This window comes from Galleria mellonella, unplaced genomic scaffold, assembly GCF_026898425.1.
Source record: "Galleria mellonella isolate WM207_F2 unplaced genomic scaffold, CSIRO_AGI_GalMel_v1 utg173, whole genome shotgun sequence".
Classification (NCBI taxonomy): Eukaryota; Metazoa; Arthropoda; class Insecta; order Lepidoptera; family Pyralidae; genus Galleria; species Galleria mellonella.
Window position 1 is genome coordinate 4287887 of NW_026442016.1, and position 15614 is coordinate 4303500.

General features: G+C 31.2%; 1 protein-coding gene across 10 annotated transcripts in view; it reads left to right on the forward strand.

Moving 5' to 3' along the window:
* LOC113515661 (uncharacterized) overlaps positions 1 to 10794 on the forward strand; it is a 92235-nt gene extending 81441 nt beyond the window's left edge. For 9 of the 10 annotated variants that reach the window (XM_052893238.1, XM_052893242.1, XM_052893235.1 and 6 more), the window contains 2 exons: positions 8935 to 9108; positions 9830 to 10794. In XM_052893238.1, coding sequence (XP_052749198.1) covers positions 8940 to 9108; positions 9830 to 10650 — 990 coding nt within the window. In that variant the 5' untranslated portion in view covers positions 8935 to 8939 and the 3' untranslated portion in view covers positions 10651 to 10794. Of the gene's footprint in view, positions 1 to 3843; positions 4047 to 8934; positions 9109 to 9829 lie in introns of those variants that run through there. The other variant, XM_052893233.1, reaches the window with a different exon arrangement.
* The last annotated feature ends 4820 nt before the right edge of the window (positions 10795 to 15614 follow it).

Here is a 15614-nt window from a genome sequence, read left to right on the forward strand (position 1 = left end):
ATTTATCGTTTCATAAGCAATTGATCCTTATTTTTTTATACTTATTTAAAAATGTTTGTATAAACATCAGATAGAAATTAACAGTGACGTTGCGGTAGGTCAAGTAAAACATAATATTTTGACAACGTTAGTTAAATAAAATAATTTCAGTTAGCTTAGTAACCGCATATAATTAAGTATAAATTATTTTTTTCCTTATAAATCACGTTCCATGATCGATTCGCAGTTTATATGAAATCGATCTATGAGTGTGTCTAATATAGCTTACTTATGGAATTGCTATAAATAGCGGTTTTGCAAATAACTGGACTGACGCCGAACGCTGTGGCCGTGTCGAGACGTGTACACAGTAGATGTAACAAAGAATATTGAAGACCAGATGCTTATGAAGGTGTTAAATGAAGGGAATAATGTGACAAAATTTCTTTGACTATAACAATACTCAACCTGAATAACTGACTAATTCGTATTTGAAATTTTATATAATAGAGGTTTAAATTAATCCTACTAAATAGAATACACAATGAATCCATATTATATTTATTAATATTTTTACAGCGAAATTTTAAATGGAAAGTAGTCCTGTGTAATAAAAATCGATAGATGGGCGTTAAAATATAGAATGTCTTACAGAAAGTTTATAAAATTACCCTTTTTACCGAAAACGTAACTTCTTATCTAAACGAATTAATAACGCTTCATTGCACATGCAAATAGTTAAATTGAAAAACAAATATCTAAGTGCTTAGTAAATTCTGGTATATACATCAAACGGTACCATCATGGGCTGATTGACCTGACTTCATTCTCATCTATCATCCCTTATTGGTGCCCGACCAGCATAAACTACTAGAGCTGATGGGGGCAATATACCGTTTTCATCCATTAAAAAACTGCTTAGCTAACAGTAAGTATTATTTAAAGTCGACTACTTATTTATTTATTAATTACCTACTACTCTATATCATTTAAAAATCTCCAATGCTAAATGTTGACATCTCCGATAACTCATGTTTATTTCCATACACCCGGAGCCACAGCACGTCTGTTAAAATTACACTCCATGGCCTATGGGTATTCTTCGGTGCGGCTCACATTGTTGCCTGCTTATGTAAGGCGGAACGTCTTCCACTTTCGAATCAAGTTTATTGACACGGCAAGCTCGACAAATGCCCGGCCGCTTCACAGTTACATCGCGGCATCGCTTTGATTCTCTGTACCCACACAAATATTCCATCTTATAAATTATAACTCTTATTCTCATATATTTATGTCCAAATATCGTGTAACTCAAAAATGTTTTAATTTTCAACATCGAGTAATGATAGCTATTTGTATGGGCTGGTTTCTAATTCTCGTAATAGTAACTATTCGAGTGTTTTATTCTATCTAGTATGTCAATAGTGTAATGCAAATTTGACAAACACTTTGATAAAGAATGCATATTTTATATGAATGAGAAACGCTTTTAAATTTTATCTAAATTGGTGATATTATACTTGTAAAAAGGATAGAAATGCGCTTTATAAACAATAGCTTAACATCTTAATAGAGACGTTATTAAGTAAACAGCCATCGCAATAAATTAATCCGTTCACAATTTATATAGTTGTATTAACAAGTTTTATGATAATTTTATGTATGGTCCGCCTCCAAGTGCATTAATTCTCAAGAGTTAGCGCTCAGGCGCACTCATTAGCTTTTCTATTAGCAATAAATCTAATAATATGCTAAACGTTTTGTCTCATCACAACTGTATCTATTGTACAAATGGCAACTAATTGATGCTTAAACATATATACTCAAGTATGTATTATATAAATATTTATAGAAGATTTTATTTTATTATTAACTGCAATGTGTATCGTCCTATTACGAATTAACATTTGTATAAAGTACATCATAAAGTTAAGATAGGGACCACAGTACGCTGGTCCATATTCTGTTTTAATCGTAGCACTTAAAACATAATATGGTACTAACTTCATTACTCTACCATCATTCATATCATTTGCTTTATATATGCATGCACTTTCTTAAATTAGTCTTACGTAAAATCAAAGTCAGACCCTTAATTAAGCAACGTCGCAACGCTATTAAGATTTGTCTAATGTAAATGCTGTACAGTTTACACGTGAATGCAGGTAGTGACATATTATAGTCAAAAGAGCTTAGGGCAAAAGTTGAATATAATATTATTTCTAGTAATATTACTTTGTTTAATAAATTATTATACTAGAATTTATAATAGAATACAACGATGACGAAAGAAAAGGTGACAGAAAGTGAAGTGAGAAATTAAAATTATACGAAAATATAATTTTCATTAAAGTAATACATATTTATTTACAATTGGGACTGATATACAAGTTTCCATCTTATGGAATGAGTTGAATAACAACATGAATTTAAACCAAGAATAAATACCATGGAATTAAAAATAACAAATCGGTAAGTGAATGAGATGAGACGGTCACAAATCAGTGGCTGTATGTAACCAGTGGATCCACTCATACAGTCGCATGCTTGTATATTTATAAAGTATAAACGTAACACATACAATTGTACGCAGAATCGAGTTTGTGGACTACAGTGATCGTTACTCACTGACATCGAAACGCATCGAGTGAAATCGAATAGAAACGACACCGTTTTGTTTTGTACTTATTTAAATATGAAAACACGAAACGATATGTTTATGACGGTAAATAATATAATATTTATAATGTAACTAGATATTATTTTCACAATCGAGTTCTTGTACAGATTTCTTTACTTAAATATAGGTAGGTTTACCTAGTTACACACCAATATGATACAAAGAAATAAATAATACAATATTAAGACAGCTAAAATCTTTTAAGGTTGTTATTTTTATATCATACAAGATTTAGAGGTAAAAAATGTTATAAAGATTAACAATTTAATAATGTCCTTCTGTAAATAAAAAATGTTAAATATAAAAAAAAAATAAACTAAAATAAAACAAGTAGGCATATATTGCAACAACTTCCAAAAACTCGTTTCCTGGCTGTCTTTATGTGATTTCGAGTCGCGACCGAAAAAATCATTACGAAACTAAAGAGGTTGATTGTCATTTCTGTCTATAAACGCGTATTCACATCATCTTTGATATCATCTCGAAAGTGCACCGAGCGTGTAGGCATTTACATACATAGATCGCGCCCACTTGTATTCTATCCACCGCGATTTTTAGACCTCCCGCACACGTAGAACTGAAATAATCTGTGTTATGCTTGTGGTTAAAATATCGTACACATATACTATACTAGCTTTGACTCGCGACTTGGTCTGCGTGTCTGGGATATCTTGACTGACCGGGTCAAATAGCTATAAGACTTTCCATTTCAAATACTTAGTGTATGTACTACGAAATGAACTATGATGATTGGCTGAGCCATTAAGTCTCCAAGAGGTAACAAGTTCAAAATTTTCTGAGTTTTTAAAATAATTTATTAAATCGGATTTTTAATGTTAACGATAACAGATAAAGAATTTAATAATCCCTAGGAATTGACCTTTTTTTTTAAGTCGGTTAAAATGATATTTGAATCTGTACGAAATGAGGTTGTGGGCGTCAAGTGCGCAATATACTTTACATTTGATACCTTAACGTTTAACATGTGGGAATGTTATGACACAATCATTTCGTCTGCACTGTGCGGCCGGACTATCCAGATACAAACGGCTATTACACGGTCGAGTTGAGACGTTGATAGTGTGGGAGACAGTGTATCCAGGATGAGTGCTTCTCAACTTTCAGCGTTTGCTTCGCTCGCTCGGACAGGTTCTGAGACCGGAATGCCTGGCGTGCTATACGGCAAGCGCTAATAAAGCGCGCACTTGCTCTGTTTGCTACTTCTTTTTGTCGTAATAAATTCAGCAAAAAACTTATAAGAAAAAAAAAAACAGTTCATACTCTGTCGTTATGTTTTATATTACGTCGTATATTAATATGGTAGTATTCATGTTGATCATCATAATATTGTCGAACCAACAACTTGATGTACGAGTGGATAAAAACAGTTAAGTAATATCCCCTTGGGTTATTTTTTCAACCTTTTTTTTTTCTTATATACCTATTTATCTTTAATAGTTGCAAGCACAGTTTAACTTAGTGTAGACATTCTGAAGTGTCGAGAATGTGATGGATGTTTGTTAATGGGATCAACCAGCTTTCAGTTTTATTTTTATGATATGAAAGGTGTTGATGTGTTTGTCACCATTCTCGCATTTTTTATTTTCACGGTACTAATAACGTCCCATCAGCTTTCTATAAAATATTGATTATCATCAACGTGTAATTTATTTTATTTAAGCTAGACTTGCAAAATTTTGTAAATTTCTGAGTCTAAGATTTTATAAAAATATAATTTTGAACAGAAAAATTATAAATCTTTATTATATTTCATTATCGTCATTTCAGTCATTAACTATCTATTCCTAAACATAAGCCTTTCCCTTTTCTTTTAAAGATATTTTAAAAGGAAAGCTGCTGCCCATTGCTCTGTCATTAAATTCCTTTAGTCGCCTCTTACGGCATCCACGGGTAAGTGAGAGGTGGCCTATTCTATGCCTGGAGTATACGGCCCAATTCTATATTTTTAATTTACAAATTTATGACGAAATGTGGCATAAGTAAGTATGACTATTAAGCAAGCCGATTCTTTTTTAGTTGGATTCATTTTCAGGTTTTGTTAAAAACAAGAGAATAATAGGGAAACGACTACAATCCTCTGCAGTAAGAGTATCAGAACCATGGGTTTGATTTAGGAATAAACTATAAATTTTCACGACTGAATTCATATCTGGGAAAATTTCAGCTTTATGTGTATTTTCACATTTAAACAGTAAACTTTAATTTTATACGATTAAATAATATACGTACATACATATATTGGATTATTAACTGAAATATAAAAAATAAACAACGTTTAAATAAATAGCAAAAATACGTAGGTATATTAAATTCGCCTACGTCAATAAATAAATAGTTTGAAAATACCGCGCATTGCTATTTGTAGTTCTAAACTAAGCAGACCTTATATATATTAGATATTGGATAGCTGATAGATCAAATTTCTTTATCAATACATGCATCTAATATAGAGCAAAATTCTCAGTAATGAGAATTACACGGATCAGGGCAAAAGTTTATAGAAGTAAAAACGGTAATGATTTCGCCTACGTTCGTAGCGGTGGAGGTCGTAGGCGCGAGTCGACGTCACACGGTCGGCCCTACGACGCTACGTCTACGAGCCCACGCGTTCCGCCCTCTGCCTTATTGTTATTAGAAATTGTAATAGCTATCTCGATATAACAAAAAAAGTGGCATGAACATTTTGACCAAATATAATCTCATTTTGACATTACACGCTTTACGCATTGTTAAACTAATATTTGTTTACTGGTTTAATTTTTTTATGCATTTTTTATTTGGGTGGGGAAAAAGATCAGGCGACTTTAAAGGGAGATGGTTTTCATATTTTTTTTTGTCTGTATATTAATTGTATTTTCACCAATTTAAGCTGATTTTGATTTTTTTTGTTGTAATATTAATAGGCGTTTAATAGGCTATTGATAGGTTTTACTGTTATTGGTCCCATTTTAATTTTACACACTCGATGTCGTTGATCAATTGCAGAGCTAAATTTTCAATTATTAATGAGAAGATTCTCATATAGATTACTCTTAGATTATATAGATAGAACATCGAGCTTCAAAAACGGGTCAACTTTTTGTCAGCTATTTATCAAATTACCTGACTCATTATTTTTATCAGTATTCTATATATACGCATAAAATGTATCTTGAAGTATTATTTAATAAATAAAATGAGTGTTTACGCATTAAAAAGATGCAGAATTTATAAGACAAAATAAAGATAGAAGTTATAAAGAAATTATTTATAACTATTTATCACGCAAAATTGTATGAAAAAGTTGACCCGTTTTTCTCAAAGCATTTCTATGGAGACTATATAATCTAAAAGATAATTGTATAGCATAATAAATATATTAGTATATTATTATTACGATGCTATATATTATAGTTTTTAATTTTGTTTTATACAACTTAGCAAACAAGCTGACGGCCCATCTGATTGAAAGTGGTAACCGTTGCCTATAGACATGAGCAGTGCCATGGACATAACAAAGTATACTGTTGGACTCAGGTGTTATTCCTCTATACCCAGTAAATTCACGCCATATCCCACCCTTCAAACCGAAACACAGCGTAAATAAGATATATTATGTATATTCTTAATTGCACTTGTAAATTACATGTAATATTATACATTTATAAATGGCGTAAATATTAACTGAATTGAAATGTAGACTATGTCCTTTTTCAACCCGAATATCCAATTTATGAATATTGGTTGAGCTGTTAGACGTTCGCTTGTATGGGACTTCATCTGCGTCAATACGCTGGCGTTGTTTCACTTTCCAAGTACCTACATCCATGAGGGCTGGTGCCGCCGAAATACACAAAGAGACTATCAAGCTCCAAAAATATTCGAAGTGTGTATATGTTTGCGGCGTTTGAAGTTGAGATTTTGGGCCCGTGGGGCCCCGAGGCAATGAGTCTTTTTAAAGAGATATAACGCTGGCTTGTGGAAACCTCTGGCGACCAGAAGTCTAGCTTGTATTGTTCACGTGTTATTGATAAAATTGACAAATAAAATTCTTGTATATATGATTAACGTAATGGAAATGAAAATACATGTTCTATAAGTATCTTAATAAAAATCTATATTTTATTTAGTATATAAAATACCGAAATTATTTTTATTATGATCTGAAAACGTGGCGCAACATTTCTACATAATATACTATTAATTCTTGAGTCCATAACATGAATGTAGGTACATATAATTTTACATAATATGTGTAATCATTTTTTATTCCTACTACCCAAAGGTTGTCTGGAAGAGATTGCTTAGCAATAAGACCGCCTTTTGTACTACTCTATACTTATTGAAAATTCTTCAACAAGTCTTCAACAAGTAATATTGGTGTAATAAAGTGTTAAATAAATAAATTAATTAAAAATACACAATCGAATATAGCATGTACGATACAATATCTGTTTACAAAAAAAAAAAATACCTATAATATATTTTTAGAGTTTTTTTTAGACAATGGAGTCTATTCTCATTTCGACTGTATTTTTTTCTGTTTACGCAATATTTTCGCTCCAGATGTTTTATTTTCAATGGATTTCAACATTATGAAAATACAAGTCGCAGACGTGTATTTTAGTGGAAACTGTTGTCGTGATATTTGCACAAACAAAAATATGTTTTATACATGTGCTTATAACATTTAGAAAATTGCTTTACTAGTATGTTGTTTAAATGTATATTATATCACTGCCATATCCTACAGCAGTGATATATACGGTACGGAGGTATGACATCAGTTCTCAGGAATAGCAACCTATGAGGGGTGCCTTGGATAGCACAGTGTATTTTATTATGTTCATAGTATTTTTATTATTATATTGTACATATTTTATATTGTTCACGATATTTGACATTTTCATAAAAATGTAAATGTTTATAATATACAAGGTTTATGTTTGGTGAATAAGAGCCATAGAAGCCAAAACAATAACTTTTGGAGAATATTTGTCCGTCTGTCTGTTTCGTCTTACTATACCAAATTAAATACTGTTTTTAGTGTGCAATAGTTAGGTAGCTACGTTTTATCTTGACATGTTATCTAGAAGTGCTGAAAAGTTATTTACTTCTAAATTACTCGTACATGCGCACGACGTTGCGGACAAATAAATTCAATAAAAAGTATGTTTTTATACCACGAAAATAGTAAACAAGCATATAGCCCATCTGATGGAAAACAGTTATTGTAGCCTATGCATGCTTGTATCAAATTTGAATTTTTATTTATAATATTTAATATGTATACCTATAATATGATATGTGGGGTACTACGTAATACTAACTTTACATGGTATATGATATATTCTTTAGCAATATAAAGGTTGCAAGCCTCTTAGTAATAAATAGAATTAAAGCACAAGTCCAGTTAGTTCATTTATTTCAAATTATATTTTATTCACTTATTTTACTTTGTATATGACATATAACAAATAATATAACACAAATACCCAACTTCTGTTAATCCATTGACACTTATTTAACTATAGCTTCTTTAGGCTTTTCATCAACAATAATTGTGATATATTTTATATAATGACCATGTGGTTCACTATAGTTGTTCACTCTTGATACATCAGGGAGCTCCGCTCTGTTCAACGGTTGGACAAGAACTGTCTCCCCACCCAAATAACTATCTTTTATATTTACAGGGCCGAATTTGAGTGAACAAGTCAGTGAGACCACGTGTTCTTAATTTCATTACTTTTTATTTGTATCATGATAATAAATAAATATAAAATCAATTAAAATATAAATTAGTGTTTTATATACATTACAAGAATAATTCATTACAAAATTTGGCATAATAACAATTTTAATATTTTATTATATTTAAAGTAATTAGTCTGATTTTTATTAATAAATGTAGGTACACATTTTGACACAAGATATTTAAGAAAATTTATATAATTTAAAATAAATATCTAACACTTGCAACACTAGGGTATCATGTGCGCATTGCTGACCCTGAAGAAATTTTAGTACATCCTTTTTAAGAAAACCTATAACTGTAGTCTTAAATGTTAATAATTGTGCTATGTATAGAAAAATAGATAATACTGAAATCACGTATAGTTGAACGTTGAGGCCTAGGAACGTCGAGGGGACTGCGTACCGCTCCTCTCACCTCATCTCCCCTCGCGTCTCGTTTAGTCGTTTGCTCATACTTCAGTTCGTAGGCATCTGCCTATCCAGTTGGTAACGTTTAATGTTGCAACTTTTATTTTCAGCTGCTATGTACAAAATGGTCAACACTAAAAAAGATATGCTGTATAATCCTAAGGAATGGGACAAAAAGGACTTGCTATTAGTTAAACTTGTACAACGTTCAAGAATGTTATATGATTCCGGAAAAAATAAAGCATATTATTGGAGTTATTTTTCACGAAATCTGGGATTAAGTCGTAAGTATTTATTATTTTTAAATAATTATTTACGTGTTATAATGTCGTAGCTTATATATATATATATATATATATATATATATATATATATATATATATATATATATATATATATATATATATATATATATATACAATATTTATTGCTTTAATACTTTTGATATAATTTAATAAATAAACCCCTCTATAGATAATATAGTATTCTATAAATCCATAATAATGCATATTTATATATGTAATGTACACCTAGAGTAGTTTTGGAAAAAAATATATTCTAGTGCTTAACTTGTTGCTAGTATTTAGATATTTTCTTGTTATGCGGCTTGCGGCTTCTTGTACGCATTTATATTTATACTCGTATTTCTAGATGCCCTTGAATAATGCACGCGTATCACTTCAATACTTTTGCAACTCGTTGCTGCTAATACTACAAAAAAGTAACTTTTATTTATACTTAACTTTTACTTGAACTGAAAGTAATATCCAGTTTAAATACCTAAGTATATTTGTATAACTATACTATAATTTATTACTATAACAATGAAATTTTAAATTTTGTGTATATTATTTTAAACGCAGGTTTCTTAATTGTAATTCAATTTTTTTTTGTCTTTAAATTGACTTCGTATAAGATTTTATAATAGATTCTTTTGCCTATTATTACTTCACGATTTACTTTTGTTTCGTTTCCGATAATTTCTACAGAAATTATTGGTTTCAGCTAATGAATGTCAGAGGCGTTGGAATTTAATATTAAAATCTTACAAAAGTATAAAATTAGCGAATTCTCAAGGAGGAAATATAGTTTCGCCTCTATTAGATGGAAATCTGGAGTTTTTGGATGAACTATTGCTTTGGGAAACAAGTTCTCAAATTGATCTTACTAATGAAAACGTAAGCGAAAAAGAAGAAACTAATTACATAGTTACATTGGATATGATTGAAAATATATTGAATCAAAGGGATGACTGTAACTTTAATATAGATCCAGATGATATTGAAATGAAAAATATATTCAATATGGTCAATAACAGAATAATGGAAGCGTTAAATGTATCTAAAAGTTCTACGACTACAAATGCAGTAACAGATGATGAAATACAATTACCAAAGATCACTTTGTTCAGAAGTAACAATTTAATGCCTTGTGCAGAATCGAATGCTTTTAATACTGGCATGAATTTATTAAACGATGCCACGGATAGTTCAGCACTGGCACTATTAAACGATGGTTCAAAAAGAATTATTGACACTCCAGACCAGGCAGACGCATGTTTAGAAGAATCTGATTTAAAACCTATGCAAGCAATATGCATTAAAAGCGCAACGCCCTCCATAAACATAGGACAATTAAAACCAAACTACAAAGTTAATATGAACAGAAGACAAGATGCACTGTTACTTCATAATTGCAATAATTGTAAAACTCCTGAGTTCTTTAAGCAACTAGGGTCTTATTTAGTAAACAATATTTCTGAAGAAAAGCAAATGGAATTACGGCTAAAAATTTGTTCCTTGGTAACTGCAGAATTAGAACAATAGAATTATTGTTATGTACACTTATTAAAAAGCTTTTAAAGTTATTTTATTTCATGGTTATTTTGGTTTCTGTTTTATGCTGTCTACTACTATTGTCATTTTGTAATAAAAACAATTTTGTGTTTATTAAAATTTAATTCAAAACTATATTCGATTATTATTATATCCTCATTTTTTACTTCTTACTATGTAATTTCTAGTATATAAAATTCTTTAATATAGTATTCACAAAATTGAACAATTTTTTTTTAGAAAATATACTCTAACAACACCATCGATTGCTAATGTTTGACGTTTAAACAGTCTAATTATTATGAAATGTAACAGCGTCGATGACATAGATATTGCATTAATTCTAATCGAAGAATTTTCTATTATAACAAAAATTACAGTACATATGAAATAAATGCGTGACGAAACAATATATTGTTTGGTTAGGAAGAGGCGCGAAGTAAGCGCACCGTACACAACGGCGTCCGTGACGGATTGGTCACTGTGTCTTTCAAATCGTTTCAATTGTTGTGAACTGGTTACGACTTAATATTTGTGTTACTAAATTTCTCTGCCCACGACCGAGCTCTGTATGTACCGTAAGTGGAATGGTTCACCGAGATACAATCAAAATGGACTCATACTAGAATGAACTTTCTAAACCATATTTCTGCATTGTACACAATGATTCGACAGTGGTATAGTGCCATTGACGTCTTTTGTCTGTTTCACGATAAGTAAACATGATTAGCTGTATATTAACTATATGATAAACAATTGGTTGTGCTTAATGTTTGTGTTTACCTAAACATGAATTAAGAATATGATGAACCATTAAAACCAATACCTATCGTATAGCGACATTGAGATAAAACTGTTAAATTAACGCTCCCAAAACCGTGCGTTAATCTATATGTAACTAGATAATGATAAAACATCGTCGCAAACCAATCTCCCCTTTACAAAAAATGAACGAGATAACACTACACTGGGTAAATATTTCTCGTGATAAATGCTTTACTTACCTGTCGCGACCGCGGCGCGCGTTTCAATAATAACCGTGATATTGCGATGATACGGACTGGAAAAACTCGTTCGGCGGATGTCGATATCCTTAAAGGTTCATGAGTCGACCACTCCCCACAGACGATTCCCCACTGAGTTCCATATACATTACTTCATAGCACCGTATTGAAAATACACGTGGTTTAAGCTAGTGAGCATTGTATGGTAAATAAGTACAAGATACAAATTTTATTTGGCCTCGGGACAGTCCAATACGACTGTAGTGTGATGCCAGTGAGCGGCTTTCATTCATGCCGCCTCGGGCCACGTTCTACACGAGATCTCATCTTCCAATTACCAATTGCATCTGTATGCTCTGCTTCGCAATTTTTGTGACTGCTACTTAATTGAAAAACAGTCACACTGTATTTTTGAAATCTTTGGAATTAGAAACATCTGTTCAGGACTAATTTTATTTAAATTAACTGCTTACGTGTCCTAAATCGCGAACAATTTAATACGAAACGGCTATATTATCAAACCGAATAAATTGAAATTGGCAAACGTTTAGTTTAAAAATCGATAGTAGTTTATAATGTAATTGACGTCATCTTTATTTTCTGCGTTTCGGATAAGTAGCCATCAATAAATATGTTGCTGTATTTTGTCTTTATTTAGGATCTCGCGATTAGAAGCCAGCATAATTTAGAACACAGATATCAATCAGTTGTAGGTTCACTTAATTCGCGCGCATTTCGCAATAGGTGAGCATTTTTGAGGGCCAGTTGATGTGGCGGTATTGTGCCGGTGTGTTACACAAACAGTACCGAGCGCAATCGCTCACGTTTCACAATCGCGGGTTCACCGACCGACACCAATACCTAAATTAATTTTCTTTTTGGTCCCGCGTCGCCGCCGCTCATTGTTCAATTTGTGACTACGATTTCGGAGCATCGATGTACTATTTAGTGATATGGAATCCGAAAGTAATGCTAAAGCTGCTTATCTCTTTGTTATGGTTGTATTTGGTACTTACGTGTTATCATTAGAAATGTTTTATAATTATTATTGTCTTAATCATCTTAATGTATTACGGAATGTTTTATTTTGTGAAATTAATATTCATTAATTATATATAGATAATAGTATATAAGGAATGTATATCTTGTTTTATGTTTTAAATATTTCCATAGTCTTATCTTACTTGTCTATTGTAAGGTTTTAAAAAAAATCTTTTATATTTTTACCAGTTTAGTTCCTGCTTCAGTTGTAAAATTCATAATTTATTAACACCTTGAATCAACGTATAGTTTCAAACTTATTATTTGTAGGTATATTATATATTTAATATACTCTGTACTAACCGGTCAAATTGCTCAAACATGTAAGCATGACATTTTACAGCAAGGTCATGCACCGTCCTTATAGAAGTACTATGTATAATATACTAGCGGAACTTGTATACCTAGTACCAATATGGTAAAAATGAAGAACCTCAATAGTGGTGAATGTCATAGTGAAGGCCGGAGCTATCGATTTAGGAATGCACGGGTTAAACTGTAGCGTGAGTGGAATTTTAAAAATAAAACCAATAAACTGAGTGTTTCTCACATCGATCCGAATGCAATATGTTTTGATACTTTATATAACTTCGTCTGTATGGCACGTCTATCCACTTGCAGTCTTACGAATCTCTTATTATTCGTAATTCTGTTGTCAAGCTACAATGCTTGCATATAATTTTACTCTGTTCGTATATCTTAGTCATCTTAGAAGAAGAACATGGCAATCAAAGTGTCTGTATCGTCTGTGGTGCTGTTCATGTTTATAGACGACGCTTACCGCTTTCCATCCGGCGGTTCGTCAGCTTGTTTACCATTCTAAGTTGTATAAAAAAATGGGCTTACCCATGATTATGACCGACTTTCTTATTGACCGCTTTGTGTTTCGGTATTGTGTGTCTAATGCAAATTTCAAAATAATGATTTGTGGTCAATAAGGTTTATTATTTATTGCTTTATAGTTGGAGTAGGTTTTTCAATCTAAAATCAAGATGTTATTATTTCTATTAAAATGGTTATTTAATTTTCTTTTTTATAGGCTGTAAAAAATCATCACTTGTTGACGTAAACGATTACGTGAATCCTGTATATCCTGGATCCGAAATATTAACCTCCATAATAACATAAGTTGTATACTCGTATAGTAATTGATAATAATTAAAATTGCGATAAATTATTACTACATTAGTAAAAAATAAATAAAACCACTCACCAATTTAGATATTTGGCCTAAAATTATCATTAATTACAAAACAATCAACAAAAATCACGAATCTCAATTCTAGAACCATCTAGTATTTCTTGTCTAATTTTGTTTAGTGACTAATCACCTTAATCGTTACGTATGCTTGTTTCCTAACTTTAATGTTTTAAAATTTCTTGTAAAAAGAACACCCATGATCAGCTGCTTTTAAGTATTAATAAAAACAACCCGCTACTGATATGGAAACCGAAGGTGTTCGCTAACAATGTAAACCATCCAAAGTTTCTTGGTAATATTGACTTAATCGGTATTTCAAATTGCAGAATTATATACAATGTAGACTTCACTGTAAGCAAAAACGGTATCTACTCGTATAAACGACCTCTCATCAATAATCTTAATACTTTTTGGAATACATATTCAACGTTAGTGTGACTCGCTGGTGGCTCATTGTTACGTGGGTATCGCCGACAAAACAAATAGAGAAAGTACTGCAGTTTTATTCTACAATGCTTCCTACTTCAGCTATTCTCAGAGCTATAACGTTTGCATTAACGAACTGCTAAATGGTCATTAATTACATGAATAAAGTCGAGCCTTCATACTTTATAAACACTCCGTTCTGCCGTAGTTTTAATAGATATTATAATATAATTTTCTGAGAGTTTTAAACCAGTACATTCTTAGCGAAAGGTTCGGCATTTAGAACAATTTTTATTTTTCTTAGTGTGATTTCGATTATGTTGTATAGTGATAAATGGTAAAAAAATGTTCTAAACTTCAGGAAGTATGAAGTTGAAAAATTATACACTGTGGCCATTATTATCTGAATGATTATGGTAAAATATAAGATGTTTGGTGAGTTGACATAACTACAACAAGTTTCGATTAAATATCGTGGTATCATGTGATGTTCTCGTTCTTGGTGGATAATTCAAGTGGTTATACGTAATAATACATAGTAACTTATGCTTGTCTTACTTAACATGTCCTAGTATTGGAATATCTTCTTTTTATATTGTGTCTATTTCGTTGATGGACGAATTAAATTAAATATAAGTTTACTTCTGACTTTAAAGATATGAATGAGTTTTAAGCAATTTGTTTATTATCTAGGATATTAAGACTATAGTTTTTGTTCTTTGTCTAAATATGATATTGTGTAATAAGTAATATTAAGATAACTACATTCTGAGTATTGTGTTTAATTTATTCATTAATTATTGCTTTAAATTAAAAAAAGATACCGGAATGATATATATTTAAAAATATCCACTACAATAGTTAGTTACTATTTTTATATTTGTGAACCTGTCCGTTTACAAATACATATTCAAATTTGGTTACGGTTGTTACGGCCACATACCTTTAGAACAAGTGATTAGTGGACTTGTTTTGTTTTAGTTTCGTAGTCGGCTCTTATTGTTGTGTAATACTGGTCGGCCCGATTAGATTACCTTCCAGTGAGACGTTTCATAAACCGATTGTTACTTTCATTTCGCTCGGTGCAATCGACAACCGCCACTACCATGAAACTATGTAGATATACTTTGAATTCCATTCGTGTCAGTCATTCAACAGTTGCATCTGCAATAACATTACCATAGAATGTTTTCGTTTGATAGCTAATGAAGAGAACTTTCTAGGCTGCATTCTATTCGGGTTTTTGTCTTTTGATGTCGAGTTGTCACTTAAAAATACATTAT